The sequence below is a fragment of the Anomalospiza imberbis genome, chromosome 16 (genome assembly GCF_031753505.1).
Source record: "Anomalospiza imberbis isolate Cuckoo-Finch-1a 21T00152 chromosome 16, ASM3175350v1, whole genome shotgun sequence".
Taxonomy (NCBI): domain Eukaryota; kingdom Metazoa; phylum Chordata; class Aves; order Passeriformes; family Viduidae; genus Anomalospiza; species Anomalospiza imberbis.
In genome coordinates this window covers 6,256,224-6,283,719 of record NC_089696.1, presented here as the reverse complement: position 1 = coordinate 6,283,719, position 27,496 = coordinate 6,256,224, and the positions used below count along the sequence as shown (strand labels likewise).

The 27,496-nt window shown below is 39.4% G+C and overlaps 1 protein-coding gene across 8 annotated transcripts in view; it reads left to right on the top strand.

The window, feature by feature from the left end:
• The window catches only part of GRIN2A (glutamate ionotropic receptor NMDA type subunit 2A), a 161,853-nt gene that overhangs the window by 90,200 nt on the left and 44,157 nt on the right, over positions 1-27,496 (top strand). For all 8 annotated transcript variants that reach the window (XM_068206730.1, XM_068206729.1, XM_068206728.1 and 5 more), the window contains 5 exons: positions 3,439-4,031; positions 13,868-13,982; positions 22,452-22,657; positions 24,209-24,377; positions 24,497-24,650. In XM_068206730.1, the coding sequence (XP_068062831.1) occupies positions 3,439-4,031; positions 13,868-13,982; positions 22,452-22,657; positions 24,209-24,377; positions 24,497-24,650 (1,237 nt within the window). The remainder of the gene's footprint in view (positions 1-3,438; positions 4,032-13,867; positions 13,983-22,451; positions 22,658-24,208; positions 24,378-24,496; positions 24,651-27,496) is intronic.

Genomic DNA, 27,496 nt, shown 5'->3' with positions numbered 1-27,496 from the left:
TCTGCTGTGAAACATATGGGGAGATGTTTTGCTGTAAACTGTGTACTCATGTGCAAGACAGAAAGAAACAACATTTTCATTTGCTCTTTACCTTCTCCTTTCACTGCTGTTTGTTGTTCACACGGGTATGGTGGAATCTAGCTAAGAAGCTGGAAGAGAAAACTGCTTCTTCCAACTAAATATTTACTCATACCAAGTGTAACATCTTGGGGTTGTCACGCTTTGAGATTTATCTGAGAAATTCCTCTGTAAAAATTTTCTTGCCCTGGATGAATTGTACTCCTGCCTTGCAACCTCCACCAGTAATCTCAATAGCTGGAGATGCTGAGGAATGAAATAAAAATATTTCTGGTGTGCATTCAAAGTTCATCTGATATTACATCTGTATTCCTACTTCAGCAATGATTTAGATGGATGTGTCAATACATGACAAGATGACAGTTAAATGAAAATAATGGAATAATTTTGTTTTTTACAAATATCACTCTACTTTGCATTTGAATGTAGAAAATTGGAACTTAGTTTTTTATTACACATATGGAATTTTAGTCTGTATAAAGCAGAGGAATAATAATGCTTTTTGAAGAGAATGTGAAGCTTAAAACTCCCCAAAATGAAAGGCTCTGTAGATGTTTTACAATACAATAGTTGAATCTGATACCGTTTCATTTATTTATTTGCTATTTCTTCACTAAACTTCCCCCTTCCCCCCCATTTAATGGATATGTCCTTGAATATTCTCCTTATAGTCATTTAAGTATCTGCTGAAGTACCTAAGGCTGCAATTTCCTTGTAATCTTCCATCTGTTTCAAATGCATTGTAAATACAGTCAGGTCTTCAGCTCCATAAAAACATCCAGTGAAGTCAGTGCAGTTACATGGAACTTCTTCAGATGAGAATCTCTCTTGTGATGTTCGTGTTTTTTCCTAACCCCAGACTTCTTTTCACTGTATAATTACAGATTTTTTCAACATTTTAATCACAAATTGATCAGAGTTGCCTGATTTTGACTAGATTTTGCATTCACAATTACTGGAAAAGGGTTCTTGTAATATTACGTGTGACCTTTACGAAAATGTCTGAAACTCTTTTCATAAACTGTTTTTCTAACATAATATTTACAAAAGGAAAGGAATTGCTTTTATGACTTCTCTTTTGTTGTCAGCCTGCTGCAATGGTGGCACAGAGCATTGTGCTCAAGACTGTTCTTAATTGCCAGGGAAGATGCTAAGTACTGCTCTAGGTTAAAAATCTGTATTTACTAGTTAGAAAGGTCACACTTGGAAATGTCCATGTGATTTTTTTTTTTTTTTTTTTTTTTTTTGCCCTCAAATACTTCAGTCGCCTCCTTGGAGAAGTTCCTTGTGATGCACAAAGGACCAAGGTGTATATATTGTTTGGAAGAATTACTCCATTGCTATAAAACACATAGAGAAATGGGGAAGAGTGAAAGGATATGATGGATATAATCTACTTAATCTACTGTAAATGGTTTTACTTTTTACTCTAATTTAGCATAATCATAAATGGAAACCCAGATAAGAGTTGGAGAAGAAAACTGAAGTGATTGGCTTTGCATAACAATATTTTTATGCTCTGTTTGGAACTGCAGAAAAGTTGGATTCATGGCACTGTCTGTAGAAATCCACTTTACTTTGTAGTAGTAAATCAGTAATTAAATCATTAAATGCTGACTCTAAGCAGCTTTGCTGTATGCTGGGTTGCTCTAGCTGTGAATGCCCAGATGAAAATCTTATTTTCTGGTTTTATGTATCTAGTGCAGTTCACCAGAAAATAGCTCCTAGAAGATTTCAGCAATCAAACATTCCTTATTAAATTCTTCCCCAAACCATATTTTATAACATTTGTAATTAACACAAAACATTTCAAACATGTCTCTGGCATTCAGAATGTCATGAGGTACCAAAGAATCCGTGGCAGACGATTTCATTACCACCAGCAGTGTGTATTTTATACCTTCAATATCAGTCTTCAGGGTCTGACACAAGTTGTAAGACCTTTATTGCTGTCAAGCTATATAAAATCCTGGTGCCAGCTTCTTAATACTTGGAAAGTAATAACACTCCTCATCTTCTATTTAAAAAAGTACAGACTGTTTTCCTGGAACAGATTTGCAGAGCTTGCAGAGCTGAGCTATCATTCTCACTAATATTTTTATGTTTAACACCACCCTGCCATGAAACCCAAATCAATTAATCTGCTTCTGTTCCCTGCAAGTGTAAAATAGGATAGCAGTTTGTGACCATGATCACAAAACTCTTTAAATGAAAAGCATCGTATATGTCTTCCTTCAGGAACCTGCATAAGAAATCTTGAATGATTCATATCTTATTTTAAAATCATATGCTTTTGTTTCCCCAGGAGTTCATGCTTTCTGTGTCTGAAAATGATGCAAATAAGTTGCCTCTACTGGTCAAGAATAAATACTGAAGTAAAATAAAAATAAAGAATTACATGGCTTCCCATGTATAGTTTAGGGACTCTAATTATTGTATGTAAATGCAGAATGTAAAATTAAAAAATAAATTTAGACCTTACAGCAACTTAGTAAAAATACACCACTGAAAGTGTTTGGAAATTTAGTGCCAACAAAAAGAATTGTGCTGCCTATTTCTGATGATGTTAGAATAAGCAGCACCTGCCCTTATGCTTTATAAAATGTTATGAATTCTGTAAATCATAAGGCAAATTTTAGAAACAAATCTGTGTTGGGCAACATTACAGAGCAATTGCAGACTGAGGCCATTGTTTGAAGTTATTCCTATTTAAGTCCTTTAATGAGGACACTGACAGATTGCTGGTTGTCCTTGGAGTCCCATCCTGGTAATTCTCTCTCAGGCATCAATGGGCCGTGTGCTCTGAACGGAGCAGGGCCAGCAGTGAGCTCAGACCCTGGGGACAGAAAATCTCCTTCTGCAGTCTGAAAGCTTCCACCAAGTCTAGTGAACCTTGGAAATGAAGTCCCCCTCAGACATTATGTCTGGAAGTAGGGAGCTCCTCCAGCATGTTTACAGCACGAGCGTTGCAGTTATTTCTGTTGTAACTACAAATTGGTGTGAGTTTGTTGGGTTGCATTCGTGTGTTTCTGCTGGAGAGTTGTTTAACTGTGGGTGGCTGTCCCCAGGGAGCTTCCTCAGTAGCTACTGATTTGAGTTGTTGTCTTCAAGTGATTCAGCACTTGGAAATTTCCTATGTACATATAGGTTTGTTCCTTTTTGGCAAATATTTTGATTAGCAGTAAGTACCTATGATCAGTGTTGCTTACTGATGGTCTGAAAATGATAAACCACAGAAAGTTACTGGAGTGCAATGGAAGTTTGGCAGCTCTAGTAGAACAGAAAGCAGAATAATTAGAGGTTCTGTTCCCTTTGAAGTTGTACTAAGTTGCTGATATTTTGCTGTGTTTGGTCTTCTAGGATGTCATGTCCACATTCTTCCAGTTTGGGGCTTCCATCCAGCAAGAAGCCATTATCATGCTGAAGATCATGCAGGATTATGACTGGCACGTGTTCTCTCTGGTGACCACCACTTTCCCTGGATATCGAGATTTCATCAATGTCATTAAGACCACTGTGGAAAACAGTTTTGTGGGCTGGGACATGCAGAACATCATCATACTCGATACTGCCTTTGGAGATGCCAAGACCCAAATTCAGCTGAAGAAAATCCATTCTTCTGTCATCCTGCTGTATTGTTCCAAGGATGAAGCTGTCTACATCCTGGATGAGGCTCGCTCCCTGGGCCTTACTGGCTATGATTTCTTTTGGATAGTTCCCAGCCTGGTTAGTGGTAACACAGAAATCACTCCCAAGGAGTTTCCTTCAGGACTCATTTCAGCAGCTTATGATGAGTGGGACTACAGTTTAGAAGCTCGGGTACGGGATGGCCTTGGGGTCATTGCCACTGCTGCATCAGCCATGCTGGAAAAGTACTCCTTCATTCCTGAAGCAAGAACGAGCTGCTATGGACAACTGGAGAAAAATGACCGGCCCTCTCAAACCTTGCACAAGTAAGGATGATTGCTTGGGGTTATTTTAACCTCTTCAGCCTTGACAGTTTTCTCTTTTATTGCCACTGTATGTTTCTTGAAGGAGAATATTGTTTTTTGCTAATCCCATTGAGCCCTTTTTAAGCAGAGGTTTTCAGATATTCCAGGAGAATGTGCAAGAGGATTTGCTGCAGTGATAGCTGTGCTCCAGGAGATGATATGTGCTGTGGAGAATAAACACTGCTCTGAATCTAGTGTAGAAGATGACAGAAATTGGTCTTAGAGGGTATGAAGCTGAGTGAACAAAATTGGGCTGTTGTGTACTTTAACTATGAGGTGAAATTGCCAAAATGCTCTGGAGGCTGTGCCTGTATCACTTGCATCAGCAGGAACCTGGTCATATTTTACAAGACAAGCAATGTGCAGCACTAAAGCGTTGTCCCTGGAAATTATAGAAATATTAGATTAGTTAGGCAGCTTTTATCACATAAGAACTGAAATCTGTCCCCTTTACTTGTGAGGGTATATTTTTGTCACCTCTAATAGAATAGCTGTGATTTTTTAATCAGCATTAATCTGAGCTGATATAGATGTTTTCTCTAAACAGTTTGTCAGATGGAACTGCCAAGCTTTAAATCAGGATTCTGTTTTTGTTATTATTGTTTTCCTTTTAATTATCCCTTTTAGACATGATACTTCTGATTAGTTCTATCCAAAATGTTGCATAGTAATACATTATCTGGTCTGTGAGAGGAAATATTTTTTAATAGTTCTTGCATATTTTAATAGTTCTTGACAATAAGGAAGCTACTAAGAAGTATTTATGACCTTTGTTTTGACCAAATAATGCAGATGAAGTGCTTTCTACAAAAAAGCAGGCACAGGAAGGAAAGCTGATGCTGATTTCAAAAAGGAGATTTTGGAACATTTTTCATCTTGACATGTATGTGCATATTTAGATTAGGAGCTGATTACCACGCTATGTCCTGGAACAGTTGTTTTCCATTTAAACAGCATCTTTGCACACAGCATTCTTCAGAAGCTTTCTTAAAAGCCAAATGCAACTGAGTAAATGGATTTTAACATTTCCTTAGCAAGAACTTGCCTTTAGTATGGTTGCTTTTTTTTTTTTTTTTTGTGCTTCCTTTTCTATTTTTGAACCTCTGCCTCTAAAACTAAAAAGTCCCTGGAGACATTTGCAGAAACCTCACGATTCTTTTCCTAATTATTTTAATTACCAAAATAGCAAGGTAATGCTCTAATCCAGTAACTGTTTGGTACTTTCTGCTTCCTAAGCTGACCAAACTTGGGAGAAAATTCTAATACAGATTTTCTGTAATGTCTTGAATCACTTTGTAAGTTACAATTGGGGCACCATGTGCCCCTGTGAGTGGCTGTGTGGCCCAGCAGGGCTCTGGGACAGCTGTGGTGTGTCCCTGGTGTCAGGGCAGAGCAGGGGGAGGCACTGCTGGGGGCACTGTCCCATCCATGGCACCCCTGTGCTGGCTCTCAATGCATGAGCTGACAGTGCCAGGGAGCAGTGGAAGCCTCCTGCTAACCAAATTCTGTGCCTTAACAGCAGGACCTGACCTACAAACGAAGCAGTCCACTGTTAATAATTGAACTCCAGTTTCTGTGAAAGTTATGTTGTATTCTGTTGTAAGTGTTGGGTTTAAAATACTCTTGGAAGAGGCACAAAAACTTGAACCTGTTTTGAAAAAGGCTCCTATCCTATTGTTTGGCTAATACACTAGTGTAGACTTGAATTAAGTATTCAGTACTCAGTATAAGCTGTGTGTTTCTCTAAATAATCTTTATTTTCTCATTAAACCTGCATGAGTACAAGAACAGGGCTTGTGAGTGCTAGGGTAGTGAGATTAGACTTCACTTCTGCAGCATGCACGATGCACCCAGGAATTACTAATAGGAGAAGCTGTAGTGCACTGTGGTTAAAAAAGTCACTTCCTGATGTGAAACACTGAGCTATGAAGTAAAAATACCTTTTCTGTACTGGAGATTCTTTGAGCTTCTCCAACACTACAAGAACAAGAAGCAGGCTGTTTTTAATTTAGAAATGTCAGAATTATACTAAAATGAATAAACTTTAAATAGTCTTTCTTATGTAATAACTCCCCAAGACTATTCCTGTCACATATAATCTGCTAGCAAGGCAAGTATATACAAGCATTTACCAGTACTAAGTAATCCTGGGGAGATGACCAGTCTCTCCATGCCAAGGTGAATTACATAAATTCACTGGACTTTCTCGTCCTCATCACTACATTTTACTTTTCTACTTTAAATGAAAAAATCAATGCTCTGATTGGGGTTTTATTTTGAAGTGGAATCTTCACAGTTTCAGGTCCTAGACAGTGCAGTTTCGAATTGTAAACTACAAGATAAATGTATATGTGCTGTATTAAGAAACTAACCTGTAGAAAGGATTTTGGAGCATGTTCCCAGTGGAAAGGGCTAAAGTAACTGTAAATACCTTATGGACCTGGGATCTGCTGTGCTCTACCCCCCTGTCCATCTGGGAATCAGTGCTGGAGAAGTAGGGTTGAACAAGAGGACACTGCTGCAAGCTCAGAAGCAGAGAACTCAGGGAAGAAGCTGTGTAAGGGGATGCCTGAGCAAAACAAAGCTCAAAATAGGGAAAAACCCCAGGATTCTTAGGCTCCATCTATTGTAATGACAGTCTAATTCAGCTTTAAACCCAGGATAATATTCTGAGGCTATGCTATAATAGCTAATTTGCTTGTAAATGGAAGTTAGTAATCCTTTATGTATGAGCTCTCACATCTAGATAGCAATTTTATCTGCTTGTGAATAAATTCTATGTAAAGAATGCAATGAAGTAAAAGCTCCTCCTCCCTCTTTCTCAAATCCTTTGAGTATTAAATTGGTTTGAAGATATATTTGTTTTGAAGCACACAATTTGTCTTTCCCCCATCACTGCAATTCTAAGATGCTTTTATTGGCTTCCTAGACCCAGAAGAAAATCAGGTTTGCTTTAGTTTTTGGAATTATCTGATCAATGCTCATTTCTGGTACACATGGGAAAGCCAGTTTTCCCCTATGAATAAAGGATTTATAATAAAATATGGGGCTCATTTTCAGTGCATTAGAACCACAGATATATATGTATATTTATATCTGTATTGATTCAGATCATCTTTTTCCATCTGTGTAAGACCCAGATCTCCCAAGGCAGAAAACCACTATTTGTGTGAAATACTGGCACAGCAGGATAAATAGAATTAGCACCTCATTAATGCCAAGTCAGTTGAACAAACTCTTGTTCTCTCTGAAAAAAGGAAAACAAAGAAGCAAACAAACAGCAAAACTCAATAACCCTGCCAGTCATGGAAAATGCTGCTGCTTTGTGCATTGAAATGGTGCTGCTTTGTTTACAAGAGTACTCGTGGTGTGTATGAAAGTCCTGACCCTGGGAGAGACATTTCACTGCAGCATTTCCAACCACACTGATCCTTACAGGGATGGGTGAGGATGGCAAAGCTGTCCAAAAACCAAAAAGATGTGCCTGTCCATAGGTAGTCAGGTGTTTGCCATGTGGTGATGATATTTGGTGAGATTCTGTTCTGAAATGCAGCCCAGCTATAGGCAGGATTTAGAGACCCATCCTTCTGCAGTGAAGGTGTAGGTCCAGAAGGTATCCTACCCTTCCCAAGCACAATTTCCCTTATTTGTCATCATTGAACCAGGAGCAGGAGCAATGGGCAGTCCATGGGCCAGGGAAAATTCTTAGTTGTCCTTGCTATTGTGCTGCTGTTATCCTTCAGCACAGCACCTTCCTCAGAGGGAGAGGATTTGCTGTCCCCCTTGTCCTGATAGTCATTCACCAAGTTCAATATTTTGATTCCAGCTTCCATCATGACAGATAAATTTGCCTCTTTTGAGCAAAATCTGGGATTAAAGGGACACAATGGTTTGATGAATAACCCAGCAAATCTGTTTAATATTTTCCCACTTACACACCAACAGCCAATTTATAGAGAATTTGTTCATTTAAGTCAGAAGACTTGGGAACAATAGGTATCATCTTCTTTATTGGATGATTGAAGGTGTATAGATATTTAACTAATTATATATGAGTCCAAAGTTAAACTAAATGTCACAGGCAACAAAGGAGGGGTTGTGTAGGGGAACACTGCCCCAGAGACCCCAACATGGTGCTGGTTTATTTATAAAGTGATTCAAGAAATTATTGAAAATCTGTATTAGAATTTTCTCCCAGGTTTGGTCAGCTTAGGAAACAGAAAGTACCAAACAGTTAGTGGATTAGAGCATTACCTTGTTATTGTGATAATTAAAATAATTTAAAACAAGAGAACAAGCATGGCCTCTGGCAGTGGAGTGGAGCCTGCCATCAGGGCTGAAAGCAGGGCTCAACATTAACATATCAGCGACTGTTCTTGGAGATGGAGCTGCTGCAGGCACCACCTCCCTTGCAGGAAGCCAGGCACATATCATGGAGAAGAGTTTGGGATGCTTCTGAGGTGGTGCAGTGATATGTGATCAAATTAGGGCTGTTTTTGAAATGTTGATGCTAATAATAGCATTAACTTGCTGAAGACTCTGGTGTTCAGTTACCAGGTGTTCATCTGTGGCACATCCCAGGGAGTTGGGCCCTTTCTAACTTTGCTCCCTCCCTTTGCCTCCCTCTCAGAAGGGTTCCCCAAGAGTTTTGTTGTTTGTCTGCAGAGCTGAGGCAAGATGACTTTTCCAGAACCAGTGGCAGTGAATGCTTTAAGCAGCAGCTGGCAGGAGGTCCCAGAAGCTGGCACGCTGTTCCTTTTGCACAGTCACTGAGCAGATCCCTCCCAAAGTTTTACTCATCCTGCTGGCTCCAGGCCTAGGGAGACACAGCTCCAAAGCAAGGGACCCTAGTGCAGGAGCGAGGGCTGGGAGGAGGAGGAGGATGCACAAAGAGGAAGAAGTGACTCTGCATCACTGCAAAGGATTTGAATTTAGGAAAAAAAAATCCTACATAGCATAAGATATAGAATTGACTTTAAAAAATGCATCAGTACCTTGTTTAATAGGGTTCTATTGCAGATTTATCTCTAGATGTACTTCCCACATCATATATTATACATTAAGCATTTTTTGAATTAATTTTACAGAGGAAATCTGTTTCTTAATAATAAATAATGTGTCTTGGGGGTTTCTACTGATAAGTATCATTCAAATGTCATGGCTGAGTCATAGCAAGGAAGTTCAGCAGTTCAGAGCCTCAACAAGATAGAGAAGAAAAGACAAAATTTGGATTCACTCCTGCTTTTTTAGGTATGAGGCTGAGTGAATGCCAAGCTCAGATAGGCTGGCTGTCTAGGTTATTGAAATGGCTGGGTTTACACTATTTCCAGGAAAGAGAAATATCGCCAGATAACATGTTGGTGAGGCATTTCGTCTGCTTTAAATCTCAGTTTGGAAATCCCTTCTTTGAGAGAGAAGAGGGAGAGCTTCTCTTATGCAACATCTATTTCCCCAAGCCTCTGCTGCTTCTCTTCATTGCCTGCAGTTCTCAGAGGTTTGAAACACTGCCCCATGGTGAAGAAGACACTAAATAAAAAATGATAGTCCCTGATGATGGCACTGTGGAGTTTATCAAGTTTGATTATCTCATCTGAGGGCAGGAAATGTAGCTCTGAACTCATGGCAGAGGAGTCCCCTGGTCTTTCTGCTCCCTGCAGCTCTCAGGCCCTGTGCTTTGTTTTACAGGTCTAGGGACTATGTTCTCTCATTAGAAGGTAGCTTAGAAATGACACATTTTCATTAATGCCCCTGCCTTACCCATTCTATTTTTCCCAGCTGCTGGTGTGTTTGGGAGCTGCATTCTAGGTGAATTTCACACTAATTATAAACAAGCCTGTTACTGCAGAGCTGATTGTGTTCCTGAGCCTGACCATTCTTGGAAGGTCTTGTGGGACACAGGTGGGTGGGCAGGAGAGCGTCCATGCTGAGGATGCTCTTCCCTGGCATCCCAGAGAGAGCACATGGAGGGTGCTGAGGCTCCACAGGTGGTGTCACCCTGGCTTCTGTGTCACGGGATTGCTCTGCTGTGCTTCCAATTCTGCCCGTGTCGGCTTTCTCAGGTCAGCCTGAGAAGATTTTGAAATCAGGGCTAGGGTTGATCTTTTTTTGGAGCAAAGTGACCTTAAATAATTTACATAAAATTATGGTTTCTTTCCATAAAGTAATGCCCAACACAGAATCCACTAAGCCTTCTTGGTTTTGCTCTCAAATCCTTGGATCTGTTAGGAGAACACTTGTGTTTCTTGCCTAGACATAGATATGGTAAAACCTCAAAAGAAATGCCACAGCCTGCAAACATGCTCCCTTTTCATGCCATAGAACTAGAAAACCTCAAAGATTCTGCTCCAGCATTTCAACTGTTCTCATCCAGTATAGGAAATCCTTAACAAACACCTCACGGCCGAGGAAGTCCATGTCTCCTGTGATGAGTCTGGCCAGAAAGGTGCCTCTGTGTCAGCAATATTGTATCCAAGCAAATGGTGCTCTGAAAACTGAGCTCTGATCCCTTTGGCAAAGTCTTCACCCATTTGTTAATTGAATTAGAGTCAATGAAGTTGTGATACTGTAGTTACAGGGTAAGAAACCCTGGCTTTTTCAGTATGTTCTGGCTTTCTGGATAAAGTTAGAATTTAAACAGGGGTAAATATTGCAGTTTTGGCATTAATCTGAAGCTCTGTGTGAATTACTTGATCTTTCTGAGGCTTATAAAAATTAGGTTGGAAACCTTTAGAGAAGTTTGCAAGCTGGGTGCTTCAAAGGCTTGCTGTGAATACGGCAGCAAAAGTGTTCTGCCGTGGTGTTCCAACACTTCTCAGTTTTGTTGGGGAAAGTGGAAAGCAAAAATGAATTGTATAAATATATAAAAGTGTTTTTAAATACATAGTTAAGGTTTGGTTCTTTGCATGATAAAAAAACCTGTTTTGGGTTTGATGTGAGTCTAGCTTAACTTCTGTCAGAAAAAAGGTGCCATTTTGACGTATGTATCACCTGGGGAATCTTACAAATTTCAGTTTGCAAAAGTTAATTAAGACTTCAGTGTCATAATACCATCACAAGGCCTTGTGCTAGCGTGCCTTTGCAAAGGCTGTGGCTTTAATGAGGAATGAAAACAGATTAACTACAAATCCAAGGTATGTTGCTAATTGCCCCATCAAAGTAATGAGTTCAAATAACTAAACACCTCATTTAGTTAAGAACAGGAATTTGCATTTCCAAAGCTACTTCAGCAATATATTTTATCCAATTCAGAAGGCAAAGACCTCTTGCACTGAATTAACCTTGGATAAACTTAAAACTCTAGAAGAGTAACATAATATAAATTCTTCCCAGCATTATTCCTAACCAGGAGCAGATAAGCACTGCGTATTTTTTGTAGGACAAGCAGTTTGGGATCGTGGCCAGTAAAAGCAGAGCAGGACTTCTGTCCTTTGCAGAGGAAAAAGGACAATTCAAAAGTGAGTGTAGGTTGTAGGCATTGATTTCTGGAGAACACGGCATCTGATGAATTTTGTACAGAAGAATGTGCTTGGGGAAACAAGAATCTCTTTGAAGTTCTTTTTTATTGCAGCAGTGTGAGAATCTGGGGTAGCTCAGAGTGCATCACTCATGGATACTTTTGTATCAGGATCAGAGAATACAATTTTAAGAGACTTTTCAGATTAAGGAATTAAAAAAAAAAAATCCTTGTAAAATGTGTTTACTTAATGGCTGGTAAATGAACATGATTTAAAATATACACTGAGCTCACTTTTTCACTTTAGAGTTGTGGTTCATATTAGTCTTTTTGGAACACTTGAGCTTCAGCACTGCATCTTGTGATGGCCTTTGACTATCTTCCAGGCTAGGACATTTGCATATTAATCCCAAAATGTGATGAGTAGTGTTTGAAATTGGGAGTGATGATCCTACTGAGGAATGGTTCAACCTCCAGTCCAATCACCACTTTCTGTGTGGTTAAAAACCCAGGTGAGCACAAAAGCCTGATGGAGTGCAGGGTGTGTGTTTGGGGTCCAGCCTTAGGAGGGGACACAAGGCTTGGCTTTCAGCTCCAGCGGAATGAGGTGGTTTCTGCCTGGCCTTGTCAGGTGATGTTTTCATTGTGGGGGGTGTTGCCTCGTGGCTGTGAACTGGGAGAGGGTGTAGAAGTGCAAATGCAAGCATTGCCTGTTTTCACAGCACATCCTTGATTTCCTCTTGTGTTCACTTCCTGGGCATTTTGCTCCCTGGGTCACAGTGAATGTTATGCTGGTTCCTTACGTGTGTGCACAAGTAAATCCTATTTGGTGTTTGCTGCCTCTCAAGGAGGCAGACAAGCTTTTTGTTCCCAAGCAAGATCTTTCACTGTTGGATGAAAAATGGAATATACAGGAAATTAGTTCAACTGGGCAGCAAAGTTCTGTCTAGGGGAAAATTTTGACACTGGAAGCCTATAATGAAATGTGTTATTACAATGGGTGAATTTACAAATTGCTGTCAAACTGGTGCTGAATGATGCTAATATGGCTATTCAGGTGCACATTTATTTATTAACTGTTATGATACAATGCCATTATTTCTTCGAGGTCTATATATGTTTATTTACTGTGCTTCTGCTACTGGGATTTTCAGGCAGCTATGTCAATACAAAAGCCTTCTCCTTTGAATCTGGAGCTGAGGAATTTTGTCTGTGTCACATTCCCCAGGAAATTATGCTGCCACTACTGCTAAAAAAGCCAGCCATAACAACCAACCAGCTAACTCAAAAATCCCCTCCAAACCCATACAAACATGTAAAACAGTATTGGTGTCTCGTGGGTAAAACACTACAGGTAATGTATGAAGAACAGTGAATTTCTGCCCTTCAGAACACATCTCTCTATAGGATGGACATCTGCGTTTCTGTCTGCATCAGTCTTGGGCTGAATTTCTTTCAATTAAATACACTGAGAATTCAGAGCAATTCAATGTGAATAACTTCATACCACAGAGATGGGCTGGGGGATGTATTGTCTTCTTCCCAAGATTTTGAATTGCAGTTTTACTTCTTCCTGTGGGATAGCCCTGTCAGCTTTACACTAACAGTGTGGAGTTTTGATTTTTTTCAACAACATTTTAAAATTTTTCATTCTTTTATATTTTATTTTGTGTCCTTCTGTTTTTTTTTCTATTCAAAATACTAATTAATTCATATGTCTTTTGAAAACTGTTGAAAATTAAGCGAAATACAAAAGAATGAAAACATAAATCCTTTTTCTTTTGAAATTACTGAATTGAATATTTACCAAGACCTTCAAGGCTTTCATGTCTGGTTTTGACATTAGTGGAATTTATCCTCGTGGCACAACAACACTGTGTGTAGCTACAGTTTTGGGAAGAGCTGACAGGACTCCTGGAGGTCTGAACAGGGGAAGACAGATCAGATGCACTTTGCTCTGAGTAATACTCAGTGACACAATAGTACAATGTTACACACAGAGGTGATGTGGGTTTGTTTAAAATGCTCCTGAAGAGATGGTGAGGCTGTGCCAAGTGCCAGAAAGATTATTTAGGGAGGGGAGAGCTTAATCATATGCAATGTGGAAGCTGTTGAAAATTATTTCTGCATTGTAATTCATACATCAACAATATTTTGCTTTGTCTTGAGCTGTGAACTGCCTTGAAATGCCCCGAGTCCCCACACTGCCAGCACAGGCTTCCCACAGCACTGGCAGGGCTTGGTGCATGGATGTCATCCGTGCTGCTGCTGACTGCACTTGCTGCTCATTAACTGCTGGACAGCCCATTAATTTTTCAATGAACTTTTCTTGCTTGCCTTCCAGGTTTATGATGAATGTGACGTGGGAAGGCAGAGATTTGTCCTTCACAGCAGATGGTTACCAGGCCCACCCCAGGCTGGTGGTGATAGTGCTGAACAACGAGCGGGAGTGGGAGAAGGTGAGCGCTGCTCGGGGCATGGGCACGGGGCTGCTGAGGGACTGGGAGGTGGATTCGTGTCACATCTCACTGGTTCTGCCCCAGCAGCTGGCACAGCACTCAGGAGAGACCGTTTTACACCATCCTGAGTATATCTGATGGGTTTTAACAGATCAGTGAAGAAAAGCCACGTGGAGTTCAGATTTCTGTGAAACGCACCTTGCATTTCCAGTTCTTCTTAAAATTTAGTAAAGTAAAATGGATAACTGAAAAATGTCCAAAAGCTTGGTCCTCAGCTACTTGAATTTGGATGGCTTTTTATATCTTGACAATTCCATTCCTTTTATTTGCTTGATTTTGTGTTTTTTTGACAGATTATATAGTAAAAGCATACTTAAAAAAAAAAACAACTTTGAAGTTCCTGTTGCATTGGAGAGTAATCCTATCAATGTTTGCCTAAAAAAATTCAGAATCTTGACTAGTCCAGGTAGACAAGTGATCTCCATATAGAGTCCTATATAGACTAGAAGGAAAAATGTCATAGCATCAGTGTTAATCATATATGCAAGTAGTAAATGGAAAAGTTTATCACAAGCATAACTTCCTTTAAACTCCAGTCTCAGCCTGTGATTGTTCTGGCTCTGAGTTTTGCAAGCTGTGTCCCTATGTTTAAAAACTTGTTTTAAGAAGCTATTTTTAATATAGGGCTATACGAAAACATACATTTAAATAATCTACCAGTTTTATTTTAAATTCAAAAAACATGATTCTGCGTTATCTAAATTTCTGCTGAAATTCATGAATTCTTTTTGTTATAGTTTTAAAACCCATTAAATCAACTTAAAACTCCAGTTTATAAGACTACAAGACTCTTCATGATGATGAATAATAATGACAAAATCAGAATTACTGAAGGACATCTCAATAAATATGCTAGTCATGCAGAAACAGAGAGTAGTCCTAGATTATGCTGTGTATTTCTTTATGTTCATTTGATGCAAATTTAATTCTCTGGATAAATTTAATCCTCTCCAAATGTGTCAATCTGAATCTTTGGAGGAATCGTTTGCTCACTAACTGTTATGAAAATTTCTTACCCTATTTTGAAATTCTTCAACAGTCTGCATATATATATAGTGTTCTGGAAAAATATTATACTGCTTGGGGAATATTATTAGCATGAGGTGCCAAAGGAAGAAAATGCTCAAAGAGGCAGCCAACAATGCTTATGTTAAAATAATTTCATACATTTTGTACCTTGAAACTTCTCTAAAGAGACCGTTCAAAGGACAAGGAGAGGTGGGTTTGAATTTTTGAAAAAATAATCTAACAGCAGCAGAGAAATACTGGATATATGAACCAACATTATTTCCAAGAAATAACTCGAGCCTGTTTTAACCTGTCGGAGGATGAGGGTTTGGGGCGGGTTGTGCAGTGCCTGCCCATGGTTGTAGGGCAGCAGTGCCCGCTCCCCCTGCAGCGCTGCGCTCAGGGCTCCCTGGAGGCTGGTCCTTGGCTTGTCTGTGCACAGTTTTCCAGCTGGTAAATCCCTTCCTGCTCATTGTCAGGTTTGAGGGGCTCCTGGGAGGAGAAACAAAAAGGGAAGTATGCGATGGAATGCTTTGGAGCCCTGCTGGTGAGGGTGGGGCAGCTCTGGTGGCTGCTGCTCCAGAAGGGCTGTGGAGGGGGCCAGGTTTAATTAGGAATTATGTCAGAGGGGAGACGTGAAAGGCGGCCAAGAACGCTCTGTCACCACCAGACTTGTTCTCCTTACCACAGGCTGATCCTGCCTCTGTGGATGAGGACAAATAAACTAACCAATCAATTATCCTGGCAAGCTGGACGTAGCTCTGGGCTGTCTGGGCACACCCGCATCTTTTCAGCAGAGTGTCACCGTGCTCTTCAGCTCTGTTGACCGAGAGATTGAGAGGGCCCTTCTCTTCCACATGGTTTATTTGAACAGCTCTCTAGTGTTGCCTCAATGTTCTCTCCAAGTTGCAGGTTTTACCCCATATCTCTTAGGCAATTTCTTTCCTCTTGTTCCTTTCTCCTTGAGCTGTTTTGCTCAATTTCAAATCTGTCAAAGTTACTCATCTGAGATCTAACATTTGCCGCTCTGAGTTTCCAGACACGCATGTGCTTCTCCTTTCTCTTACAGTGTAGCAGGGAATATCACAGAATGGATTTATTGAAGTCTTATTAAATATCCTCAATCCTATATGGAATAATCAAGTCTTAGTATCTAATTAAATAATTTACTCATGTGAAAAAAATGTCAATACAACAGACTGTAAATTCTCATAATGTAACTAATGTACATACTGCAAGTAGCTAATTTATTATTTATGTAGAAAGAGTAATTGTGTTTTATATGAAGAATTTTTTGCCTAGTATTCACCTAAAAATTCAAAATTTATTATTAAAACCAATTTTTCCTTGGTTTTAATCTGCTTTTATTCAAATACGATTTTTCCTTGAGTTCAGAATTTATATACTTCACTTGAAGCTTAAGGTTATAGAGAAGCTGTTCAACCATAGCTGGAGAGCATTTATCTCTCCCCTCAGAAAATAAGTTATTTTTCCTTTACAAGTGACTCAGTATTGAAACTTTGAGGTGGTAACTTCACATGTAAGTGGGGGTGACTGAGGGGTTTGTCCCATATCAGATGCTGAAGAAAGCTGTTTAAATGATAATAGTTTGAAGACTGAAAATCACTTTTTGGGCATGTTTCACAGGCATCCAGCAAGATATTTTGACAGATCCTAAAGCAGCTACTCAAACTTTTGACACCAACATTCATATTCTTGCTGCTGATCTTGACAGGCAAAGGGGATGCTGTTCTCAGGCAAGAGATTTTTAAGAAGACAAGCTTAATGTGCTTGTTAAAGTGAAACTTGATAAAATTTACCAGAGTTAGCAGTGTTGCCCAAATATCACCAAAGCATGGCAGGAACACTGTGCTAGTGCTCAACATCCCTGAGAGGTTCAGCAGCCCCAGCTGCAGCTTCCCTGTTCATGTTACTTAGAGAGCTGGGACCTGCATGCCTCACCTGGACCGTCAACTTCACTGAGCTGCCAACTTCACAGTCTGCTAGTCTGGCTTTTTTCTTTTTTTAGTATATATTTTAAAGTAATAAACCAAATCAATACAATATTAAATTCATATACTGGAATATGATTAGCAGTGGCAAAAATAGGCAGTGTGTACCACATATCTTAAGTGAGGTGGGGACGACTGTATTTAAAGATGAGTACCGGGGTAAAAACAATTTTTACTGATGCTCCAGGTAGATACAGATAAAGTTATCACGGTGGTCTGTATTCTGGGTGATTTTGTGTACTATATGGCACAATTGCTAATGAAACACCACCGCAAGAACTTTTACTTTACATCCAGATTTATTCTAAACAGAGCCTGTCATCTTTAACTTTCTACTAATGCAGGATTTAATGCAGAACTTGATTTTTCTCTGATTAAGTAGCATATGCCAGGTTTACAAGCTCTGTGTGGGGTTGTACACATTTGTGTCTAAGTAGGAAGGAGTGGGCAGAGGGTGCATGGTTCCTGCCTGGAATAAACAAACCAAGGTCTTCACAGGGAGCTCCATCTGGCTACCAACATCCACCGTCACGTAGCCCAGAAGTGACAGCTCCTGTAGCTGACTGTGGAGCTGACTTCACTAGGCAGGAGCTGAGAAACCCAACGCTCAGACAGAGCTTTTTATCAGAGTACTGCAGGAATAAGAGGTCTCCATGGTAATTCCTTGTGAAATCTCGATTGATTTGAGCAAGGGTCATGACAGCTGAGGGATCCTTGTGTCTCATGATAGCTGTTCCCTAAGACTTGTGAGGAAATATATTTTAACTAGAACAGATGAAATTGCCTGAGCTAATAATATGTTTTCTGGGGTATCTTTTGTCAGTAGCTCTGTGCTGTAATGTGATATATTCTTTTTGCCTATAGCAGCGGCAGCAGCGTGCTCTTTAACATCTGTTGGGTTGTCATTCCCTGTATTCCATTCTTGCTGTTTTGTGTATTTAGTCTTCCTGTAAATATGCCCATCCTGACACTTACTGTCAGCTGAAAATTGCGTATTGTTTCTGTATCAGTGAGCTTTTTCCTAGCCTAAAGGCCTTTCCTTTGACCTTACTCTGCTGAATTGTTTGAATTGCACCAACTGTTATGCAGCATTTCTTAAATCATGTATTCCCAAGGAGGATCCCACCTCTTTACTGCTGTAAAGGAATCTTAACTCCCATGGAAAGCAAAGGTGGTGTGCTTTGCCCATGTTCTTTACACCTGTATATTAGAGAACAGGGAGACTTTGAGGGCAGCTCTCCCTCTCTGAAGATAAAGGTATGTCTGTCTGGGCATTTCTGGAGACCTGTAAGGTCTTCACTGAGTGCAGAAGTGACAAAAAATCTTCTCCCACTGGGAGGTGGAAGAAGGAGCTGTCAATTTGTTTAGCTCTTCCTTTCTAATGACATAATCAACTCTTAAATGGCTTCTCTGGTATGAGTCTGAACTCTGGCACTGCACAGAGTTATCTGGGACGTTACCAAGAACCAAAACTGTACCAGCCACTGAGGATTTGGTGAGTGCCAATTAATAATTCCATATTGGAAAATGAGGCTGCAGGAAGTGGTAGCTTTTCTTTCTCCTCCTGTTTGTTTATAATCTCTTTGGGTCCTGTGTTTTCCTTGGAGCCCTGCTGGTCACAGGACTGGTGCCTTCCTGATGGTGTCAGCAGCAGCCATGAGGGAAGAGCAGGACATTTGCATTCCCCATATGAGATTTTGCAGCAAATTTTGGAAACTTCAAAGTCTTTAAATGGATGTCTTCAAACCATTCAGGACTGTAAAACACTTCTTATTAATAAGACATGGAACTGCTCACATCATATTTTGTCATTTAAATTTAGAGTGCCGTTGTGAAATATGGACCTTCAAAACATAAAAACACAAAGGTTTGCAGCAGCAGGTGTACAGCAGGTGCTGTGTGTGGAGGAAGGGTTTTGCTCTTGTGCTTTGTTCTGCAGCTGTTATTGCTAACCTGAAAAACTCTATTTTAGATTTTAGTTATTGATTTAAAGCTTGCCATAGTAGCTCTTCCTTTTAAGTGGAAAAGTGTAATGAAAAAATAGTAGTAAATAGTTTTTCAATAAAGCAAGATGGGCTAGATTTTGTATTTGCTCAGCACTATTTTCTTAACTGGGACAGCTCAAAAAGTATGCTTTGCAATGTATGTGTGTTAAATGTGAAAGGAACATCCCTGAAAATCTTTCTCTTTTGAAAGGTTTGGCTGGCTAGTCCTGGGAGTGCGTTTAGTATCATTGTTGTCATGTAACAGTTTTTCTTACAAAGGGATGATGGGTGTGTGCTGTGTACAGCTCCCATCTGCTGGGAGGAGGGTGACAGGACTGAGGTATTAGTTTGTTTTTGGTGAGATATGCCGGTGTGACAGACTCTCTTTCTGTGCCAGCACTGGCACACAGGGAAGTTCTGCTCAGGATCTGGCCTTGCTCTTTCTCTCTGGTTCAGTGGCCTCTGTGAGGGTATGAGCAGGACTGTGCCAATCATCCTTACATTGTTCAGAGACTTCTTTGGGATGCAGCGGGAGGGGGACTCTGAGGTACACCAATGTGTGCAGGTCTGTCTGCCTTTGGTTGTCACACAGGAACACACCAAATTCTTCATTATCACACCAAATTCTTCATTGTCACTGTCCTTGGCTGCAGTCTTCCAAAGATAACGAGGCTTAGATGAAGTGGTCAAAGCACATGTGCCAGAGTCAGATGAGGGGAGCTTTAGGCAACAGTGGATGGGATGAGATGAGCAGACTGTGACTGCTAACTCAGTCTGACTTCAAACAAGCTCTTCCATGCTCTCAGCTATTTTCCCCTTCCCTTCCTGCATCCTGTAGAGATTAAACCAAAGGGAATATTCCAGACTGCATGTGAAGTGGGAGAAAATAGGAAAGAATGTGCAAGTTCAAAAGAAATACAATGGTTATATGTACCATTGCATGTCTTTACTTGAAGATGAGTTTTGCACCAATCATAGTGAATCAACAGTTTGATATGCTGTTGAAATAATATTTTTTAATGTAATTTCCATTCTTTTGGCTTTAAATGAGGATTTCTATGGTTTGGGACACAATCTGTCCTAGAAATGTTTCTATTGCCCTTTTTTCCAAGTGAGGCCACCTTCTGTATTTTTCTGGGATCAAACCCATATTTATTATCAATATAACTAGGAATGAAATAAATTTTTCATAAGTCTCTGATTTTATGTCATTTGTATATAGTACAGTAAATGTATATGCATGCAACATTTTGACAGTTCTGTAATGAAGCATGTCTTCATTTTTAGTGTGTTACCCTCTGCTTAAATTTTCTTATTAAAAAATATTTGGTTTACAAATACATACTAATGTGTTTATTACCTCAACACTGCAGTTACATAGATGCAACTCAAAAGAAATTAGCATTTCCCCAGGTCCAGGTACTTAAATGTGTCTGGTTATATCCTCCTCAGAACAGTAAATGGAGTTGATCCCTTTGAAGTAGAAAGACTACCAGAAATGATGATATCAGAATATCATCAACTTTGGTGTTGTTCTTCTGTTGATAACACCAAAGCAGTCGCTGTGTTCTTGATAGAACCAGGTGACCTCACTGGGGTGGTTCCAGGTGCTCCCTGTGACAGGGAAGCAGATGCCAGGGGTGGATGGCCTAGGGATGTGCTTCGGGGTCAGGATCTGCCTCCTCCCAGCATCCTGCCCCAAGTGGTTTGGAATCTGCTGCACTCCTGACCACACAAATGCCATCACATTTCCTTCTCAATGATCGCAACAGGCAGACGGTCAGGCACATTTTCCACTTCTGAAATCCCTCATATCCCTTGGCAGGTTTGCTGTTTGTCTGAGGTCCTGGGCTGGCTGGAATCCTCCCCATTCCAGATGGCCACTTCCATGTTGTACTCGGGGCTGTGACGACACCGTGTAAGCTCACATAAGCCAGCACACACTGCTGTCACTGCCACTACGCACCACACCTCGACAATTCAACTGCTTTATTTATAGAAGTAGTAGATTGTGCCCCTGTGGCTGAGCTAGCTTTTCTCCTAAAGGCTTTGTCCACTGTGTTTTGGTTAAATTTCATACTAGAAATATATATATACAGTAATCATAGATACAATCCCCATTGATTTAAGTGAGAATTCCTACTTCCCTTGAGGTACTTCGAATTTCCTAATTTAAGTGAGTAGAGATTTGATATTTCTACCTCCTACATTAAAGTTCAGTAAAACATCTTGACTTACAAACAGGATGGAAAGAAATCTGCAAAGGTCATGTGCTGATAGGCTTCCCTAAATAGGAATGGATATAAATCGTGTTCTTTGGGAATTTTTGTGATTAAATTTCAAGTTTTTAGAAGACAGAACATAGATAACAAAAAAAAAAATTAAGGGCCTGAGTCTCTTATTTTACTGTTTATTCCCACTATTTTCCTTGCAAAAGAAATATTTTAACAGTCTTATGATTATGTTGTCATTTGTTTAGCTTAAGCAACTCAAGAATTATTACAATGCAATGGGTTATAAATTATGTGGATTGCTAGCTCATTTATATTATCTGTCATCAGACAAAGCATGTAATTAGATTTCTGGATAGAAAGTAGTTAAACAATCTGAGGTGGAAAACACTAGACTTAAAAATATTTAAATTATAAACCTCCTTCTGGTGATCAGGAAATGGAAAGAAATGTGGGTTAATTTAGAAGGGATATTTTATAATAGTGAATAAGCTGGCAATCTTCATGCACAATGGGGTTTGCTTTCTTAAAAGTACCCAAAAGTTGGCAGAATAAAATAGTTATGAGAAATTATTCTAATGGAAATTCTTACTAGAAATGTGGTTTGGTCTGGTTCCAGTGGAAGCCTGGGTAAAGGCTTTTACAATGGCTTTTCAATGTATGAGAACAGAAGAATCTTCTCTTTGGGAAGATACAGAAATGACATTGTGATATTTTGATTATCAGTCAGATGTGAGTGTGTATTAGAGTTTTTTTGGGGGGTTGTTTGAGGTTTGTTTGGTTGGTTGACTGTTTTTTAAATAATTTTTTATTACTTAAAATGGGTGCTGATGACAAATAGAGTATCTGGTTGCTATTCTGGCTCAAATAGAAATGCTAAATGGCAAATTTCAGTTCATGTAGCACTGATAGATGGTGTTAACTGATGATATCCAGTCTGTATAAAACAGTTACCTATTAAAATAATGTTATCTTATTTGTCTTTACCACTGTGCATTTTCTCATTCCATGCAATTGCTAATAAATTTTAAAGTAATTTTAACAACGAAACCCCAATGAACTGTCCTGGCCATGTAATTCCCTGTACCTGTGTTCCAGCCCATTTAGTATTGGCTCCTTTTTGTCTAACACCATCAAGCAGCTCTCAGCAGTCTGTGGATCTTGGTCTTTCAGGTGGGGAAGTGGGAGAACAACTCCCTGAGCCTCAAGTACTCAGTGTGGCCGAGGTACAGCTCCTTTGCAGACAGCGACCCCGACGACAACCACCTGAGCATTGTCACCCTGGAGGAGGCTCCCTTTGTCATCGTCGAGGATGTGGATCCTCTCATGGAAAGCTGCCAAAAAAACACCGTGCCATGCCGGAAATTTGTCAAACTCAAGTGAGTAAATACAGTGTTCCCTTTTCTTTTCCTGACTGCAAAATATAGTCCTTTATTTTCTCACTGATTCCTTTCCTTCCTTTCCTTCCCTTCCTTCCCTTCCTTCCCTTCCTTCCCTTCCTTCCCTTCCTTCCCTTCCTTCCCTTCCTTCCCTTCCTTCCCTTCCTTCCTTTCCTTCCTTTCCTTCCTTTCCTTCCTTTCCTTCCTTTCCTTCCTTTCCTTCCTTTCCTTCCTTTCCTTCCTTTCCTTCCTTTCCTTCCTTTCCTTCCTTTCCTTCCCTCCCTCCCTCTTTTTCCCTTTCCCACATGGTATGCTCTTTGCACATCCTCCTTTTTAAAAAGTTGAGAGTTTCTGATTATACACGTGTAAGTCACATTGAGTTATTAACAAAGTAGTAAGTTTATAGTAAATTCAAAGTCAATGAGAATCAGCCCTTTCCAGTCACATGGAAGAAGATTGTGTTCCAAAATGGGACTGTTTTAATGAGTCCTTTTTGACTTTTTCCAGTTATGTTGAGATACACCTGCTTTCATTAGTCTGTAACAATTTGAAAATGTCTCCTAATGAAAATGTAAGTTTATGCTGAAATTTGGTATAGAATAAACTACTCCAGCATAAAATACCACTGTGACTTACCATCAAGAGAAAAGTCCCCTTCTTTCAGTGCTCCATAACTTTGTAGCAGTCATTAGAAATCAGGGGAAGAGTTTCCACTGTAAATTTGTCAGTCGTGTTTCACCCACTATGCCTTGATCTGTGTATTTATGAACTGAATATAACAGAATTTTTACTGGGCAGGTGTGAGGGAATATGATGCATGTTTCTGAAGATTTCCAGAGGCTGCTAAATGGTTGTACACATCCATCCTGAAGTCCAGAGAAATTATTTTTTTTTACTTAAGTTTGAAACTAGTTTTATTTTAATTTTGAATTTTTTCAAAGGCTGTAAGATACTGCCTTGCCTTCTGAAGATGCATATACTAAAAGTTTCTAGAGGTTCCAAAATGAACATTTCAGAAAAAAAAGATGAAGAGAAAATTTGCATCCTTGCACTTAAAGGCAGCCTGAAGTTCACCTTCTCCAAGTGCAGGGAAAGGTGCACTTTTAGAAGATGCATCCATTTCCAGCACGGTGAACTGCTGTGCCTTTTTATAGCTTACATGTTCTTTAATTACTAAATGACATGTAGTCTGATGTCTTGAGAGTAAAAGTAATAAAAGTTTAATCTAATCCTAAGAGAGAGATTAGTAAGAGCAGGCTGTATGCCTTGCTGGAGCAGTGCGGTGCGTGAGGCTGGATCCTGGAGTGGAAGGATGTCATGTGAGGTAATGTTGTTTCTGTGTCTCACCAAGCAACTCTGTCATGATTAGCGGGAGCTGCAAACACCATATAGCTATAAAAGCATCCTGTGGGTTATTTTTGCCTTGATTCAGAAAAACATGGTCATTCACAAGAGTGGCAAAATGTTGTTTCACAGTGTGCTGTATCTTGCTGTTGTGCTGCCTCTGTTTTTCCCAGCAGGAATATTTATGTGTGTCTTCTCTGTTGACAGCAACAAAACTAACGAGGGAACTAATGTAAAGAAGTGCTGCAAAGGATTCTGCATCGATATCTTGAAGAAGTTGTCTAAAACTGTCAAGTTCACATATGACCTGTACTTGGTGACGAATGGGAAGCATGGCAAAAAAGTCAATAACGTGTGGAATGGAATGATTGGTGAAGTAAGTTCTCTTTTAGGTAAAAGAGTTCCTCAGTAAGAGCTCAGCATTCTTCTGAGTTGAGTTCTTACTGAGGAAGGAGGTGTTGAGTGCTGACACTGGCGTGCTGTCCCTGTGATCAGGTGGTGTACCACCGGGCAGTGATGGCTGTGGGCTCCCTCACCATCAACGAGGAGCGCTCGGAAGTCGTCGACTTCTCGGTGCCGTTCGTGGAGACTGGGATCAGTGTCATGGTGTCACGGAGCAACGGCACGGTTTCACCATCTGCTTTTCTAGGTATGATCTCCAGCCCGTCCAGATAACCTTATTGCATTTCTGAAGAGTTTGATAGATTTAATTGTGTGTTAAGATATGTAGTACATTAACACAATTCTGTTGAGCTTTGAATTTTACACTAAGAAGTTTGTGCTGTGTTGATTTGCTGATTAACATGATCATTAACACGGTGCTGCTGCTTTTGGATGCTGAAAGTAAAAATTAAACCAGTGATTTCAACATGAAAAAGAATCCCCTAAAGTCTTCAGTTAGGAAAATTACATCCTCAACCCTGCTTCCTTACAAACTAACTTATGCTTGTTTAGCCCATCACAATTTGTTTAATAGCTGTTTAATATTCACAAAATAATTGAAAAACCCATTGTAGAGTTGAAGAGCAACTTCCTTGTCTTTAGATATCATTTAAAGCTAGTTGGGTAACAGCTACCTCTGGCTTCTGAACACCACACTACTGCACTGGAGAGCTGAGTGTTTCCCATTGATGCATCTGAACAGTCGAGATACAGCAAGGAAATGAAAGGCTGGGCAGACAGGAGGTGGGATATAAAGAAACAAAGACTCTGGGCTTATTTTCTTGCATGCTTCTTGTTTAAGTTGTGCATTTTTCCTTTCATTATTTCCTTCTCCTCTTTTAGTACTTATAGTTTCTTTTAGTGTTTGGCCTGAATTTACCTGAAGCTGAAAAGAGAATGAGCCATGAGGTGGTTCAAAAGTGCCCAGAATGCTGTTATGTTCTTCATAATGTATTTGGGCCTACTATTTTTAAAGATATCTTGTACTGGAATAGTGACACTAAAATCATTAAGTGGAAAAATAAAAAATCAGTATATTCCAGATATCTTAGGGCACAGCCAGTAGTTAGGCTAGTCCTAAATTGCTAAGTGGAAGTTCTTCAGTCCCCCTGAAGTTGCTCACAGACATTGAAGAGCAGATTAGTGGTGTAGTATCAGATACAAGCAGGCAAATAATTGAATTTTCTTACGCAAGAATCATCATTTAACGACAGAGCTGATTTCTTATATCTGTTCCACAAAAGCACATTACAGAGATGATGCAAGTAAATATGACACAGTGAGTAATCAAATAATTTCCCAAATGTGGTGATACCTAAGTAGATGTTGTTGATGTTTGATATGAATGAAAGACTTTAAAGTGAAATTGCAAGAAACTGTACTTGTAATGAAAATACTCAGAGAGTATCTTTTCATTTCTTTGAGTCATTGCATTGTAAGGTTCATTTTTTAAATTGCAGTTGCAGCACGTTGAAATGACCATTGGAAATAAGAATTGGGGTGTTTTCTAAAGTGCAAGTGCAGTTGATTTTTTACTTCTCTCTTAAAAACCTGTTTACAGCTACCATCAAAAGAGAAGCTGCTTTTGCATTTTTCACAAGCAATATAATTATTAGATTTCTAAAATACATTTAATATTATTGGTTTAGTTGGATGTGTATATAGTTCAAAAGAAACCAAAAAAGAACCCCTTCTCATAAAGCTCTCTAAAATAGCTCTGCTTTTGAAGAAATCTGATTTTACTGCACCCACAAATCAAGTTTATGCTCTCAGAAGTGTGCTCTGTTTTTCAGGCGTAGATGAAGCTGCCAGTTGGCTGGAATTGACTGTGTATTTTGATGAGGTGTGCGTAGTAGTAAAATATTTTGCCTTGCAAAATACTATCAGGCAGATAACTGAATTTATTCACAGACTGATTTTGTTTCAATTAAGTGAATGTCTGAGAATAGAGTCACCTTACGTAAGTCTTTTAAAAGATTTTTTTTAAATCTGTCAAATATAGTACTATTTTTAAAGAATAGCACTTGATTACAGTTCCTGAAATATCTGGGTTTGTGAATAGTTTCTATGAATGTGGACAAGTACAGGATTTTGTGTGACTAGATTTTTCCAGTCAGTTGTTGTGTCCAATAGATCTGAGTAACTGATGGGCTGTGACAGCCTAGTCCTCGTTATCTGCTGTGTTCCGATTCTGATGTGTCCTTCAAATAAGGATTTTATCCATGTTAAAATATTTTCACATTTTACTAGAGATGATATATACTAGATCTACAAATACTTTTTTAATGATCCTGTGGAATTTTGCTTCTACTTCATTTAAACAACCAAATAAAGGAAAACATTAAATCTCCATTTCTATATTTTTCAGAGAGAGAGTTCATAGGTGAGGTCAGTTTTCTTTTCTAGAGGCATTGATGAAAAAGAAAATCCATGCCCTTCTTTATTTAATGTATTCCTTAAGTATTGGTTTTGGTGGTGGGAGGTAGGACTCAAAGACATCTTTTCCCTGCTTGATATTGTCCGTTGTCAGTCATTTGAAATATACACTAACAAGTCATATATTAGTTTTTTTCTGCCATATTATAGCTTTGCTGAAAATTCCTTTAAAACCTGCTGCTCGCCTGAGGGAAGTTCCCTTCCTGTCCTTTGAGAATCAAAGCACAGAGCTGAATGTGTAATTGGATCTCTGATATGACAGGAAGATCGACTTTGTTATTCAGTTGATTTTGTACTTGCTCAATCTTACTGCTTGCTGTCCCAAATAACTTTTGTTTTCCTATTGCTCCTATTAATTCACCACCTCATTACCAGACTCCTTAAATTATTAAAGAGAATTCTGCTTAAACTCTTGTTTATAGCTCACTTTTGTACATTGGCTTGTTTTGCCCTTTGCCTTCTTTAGATTTTGACAAATTACCATTGCTGTTTCTACACTGTTGCTTTTGATAAGGGTTTTATCAGCCTAGCTTTCTTCTGTGAGAATGCTGTCAAAATTTTATAGTAGTTCTACATGAATTCCAATTTAATCCAGTTACTAACTGAATTCAGAAAATA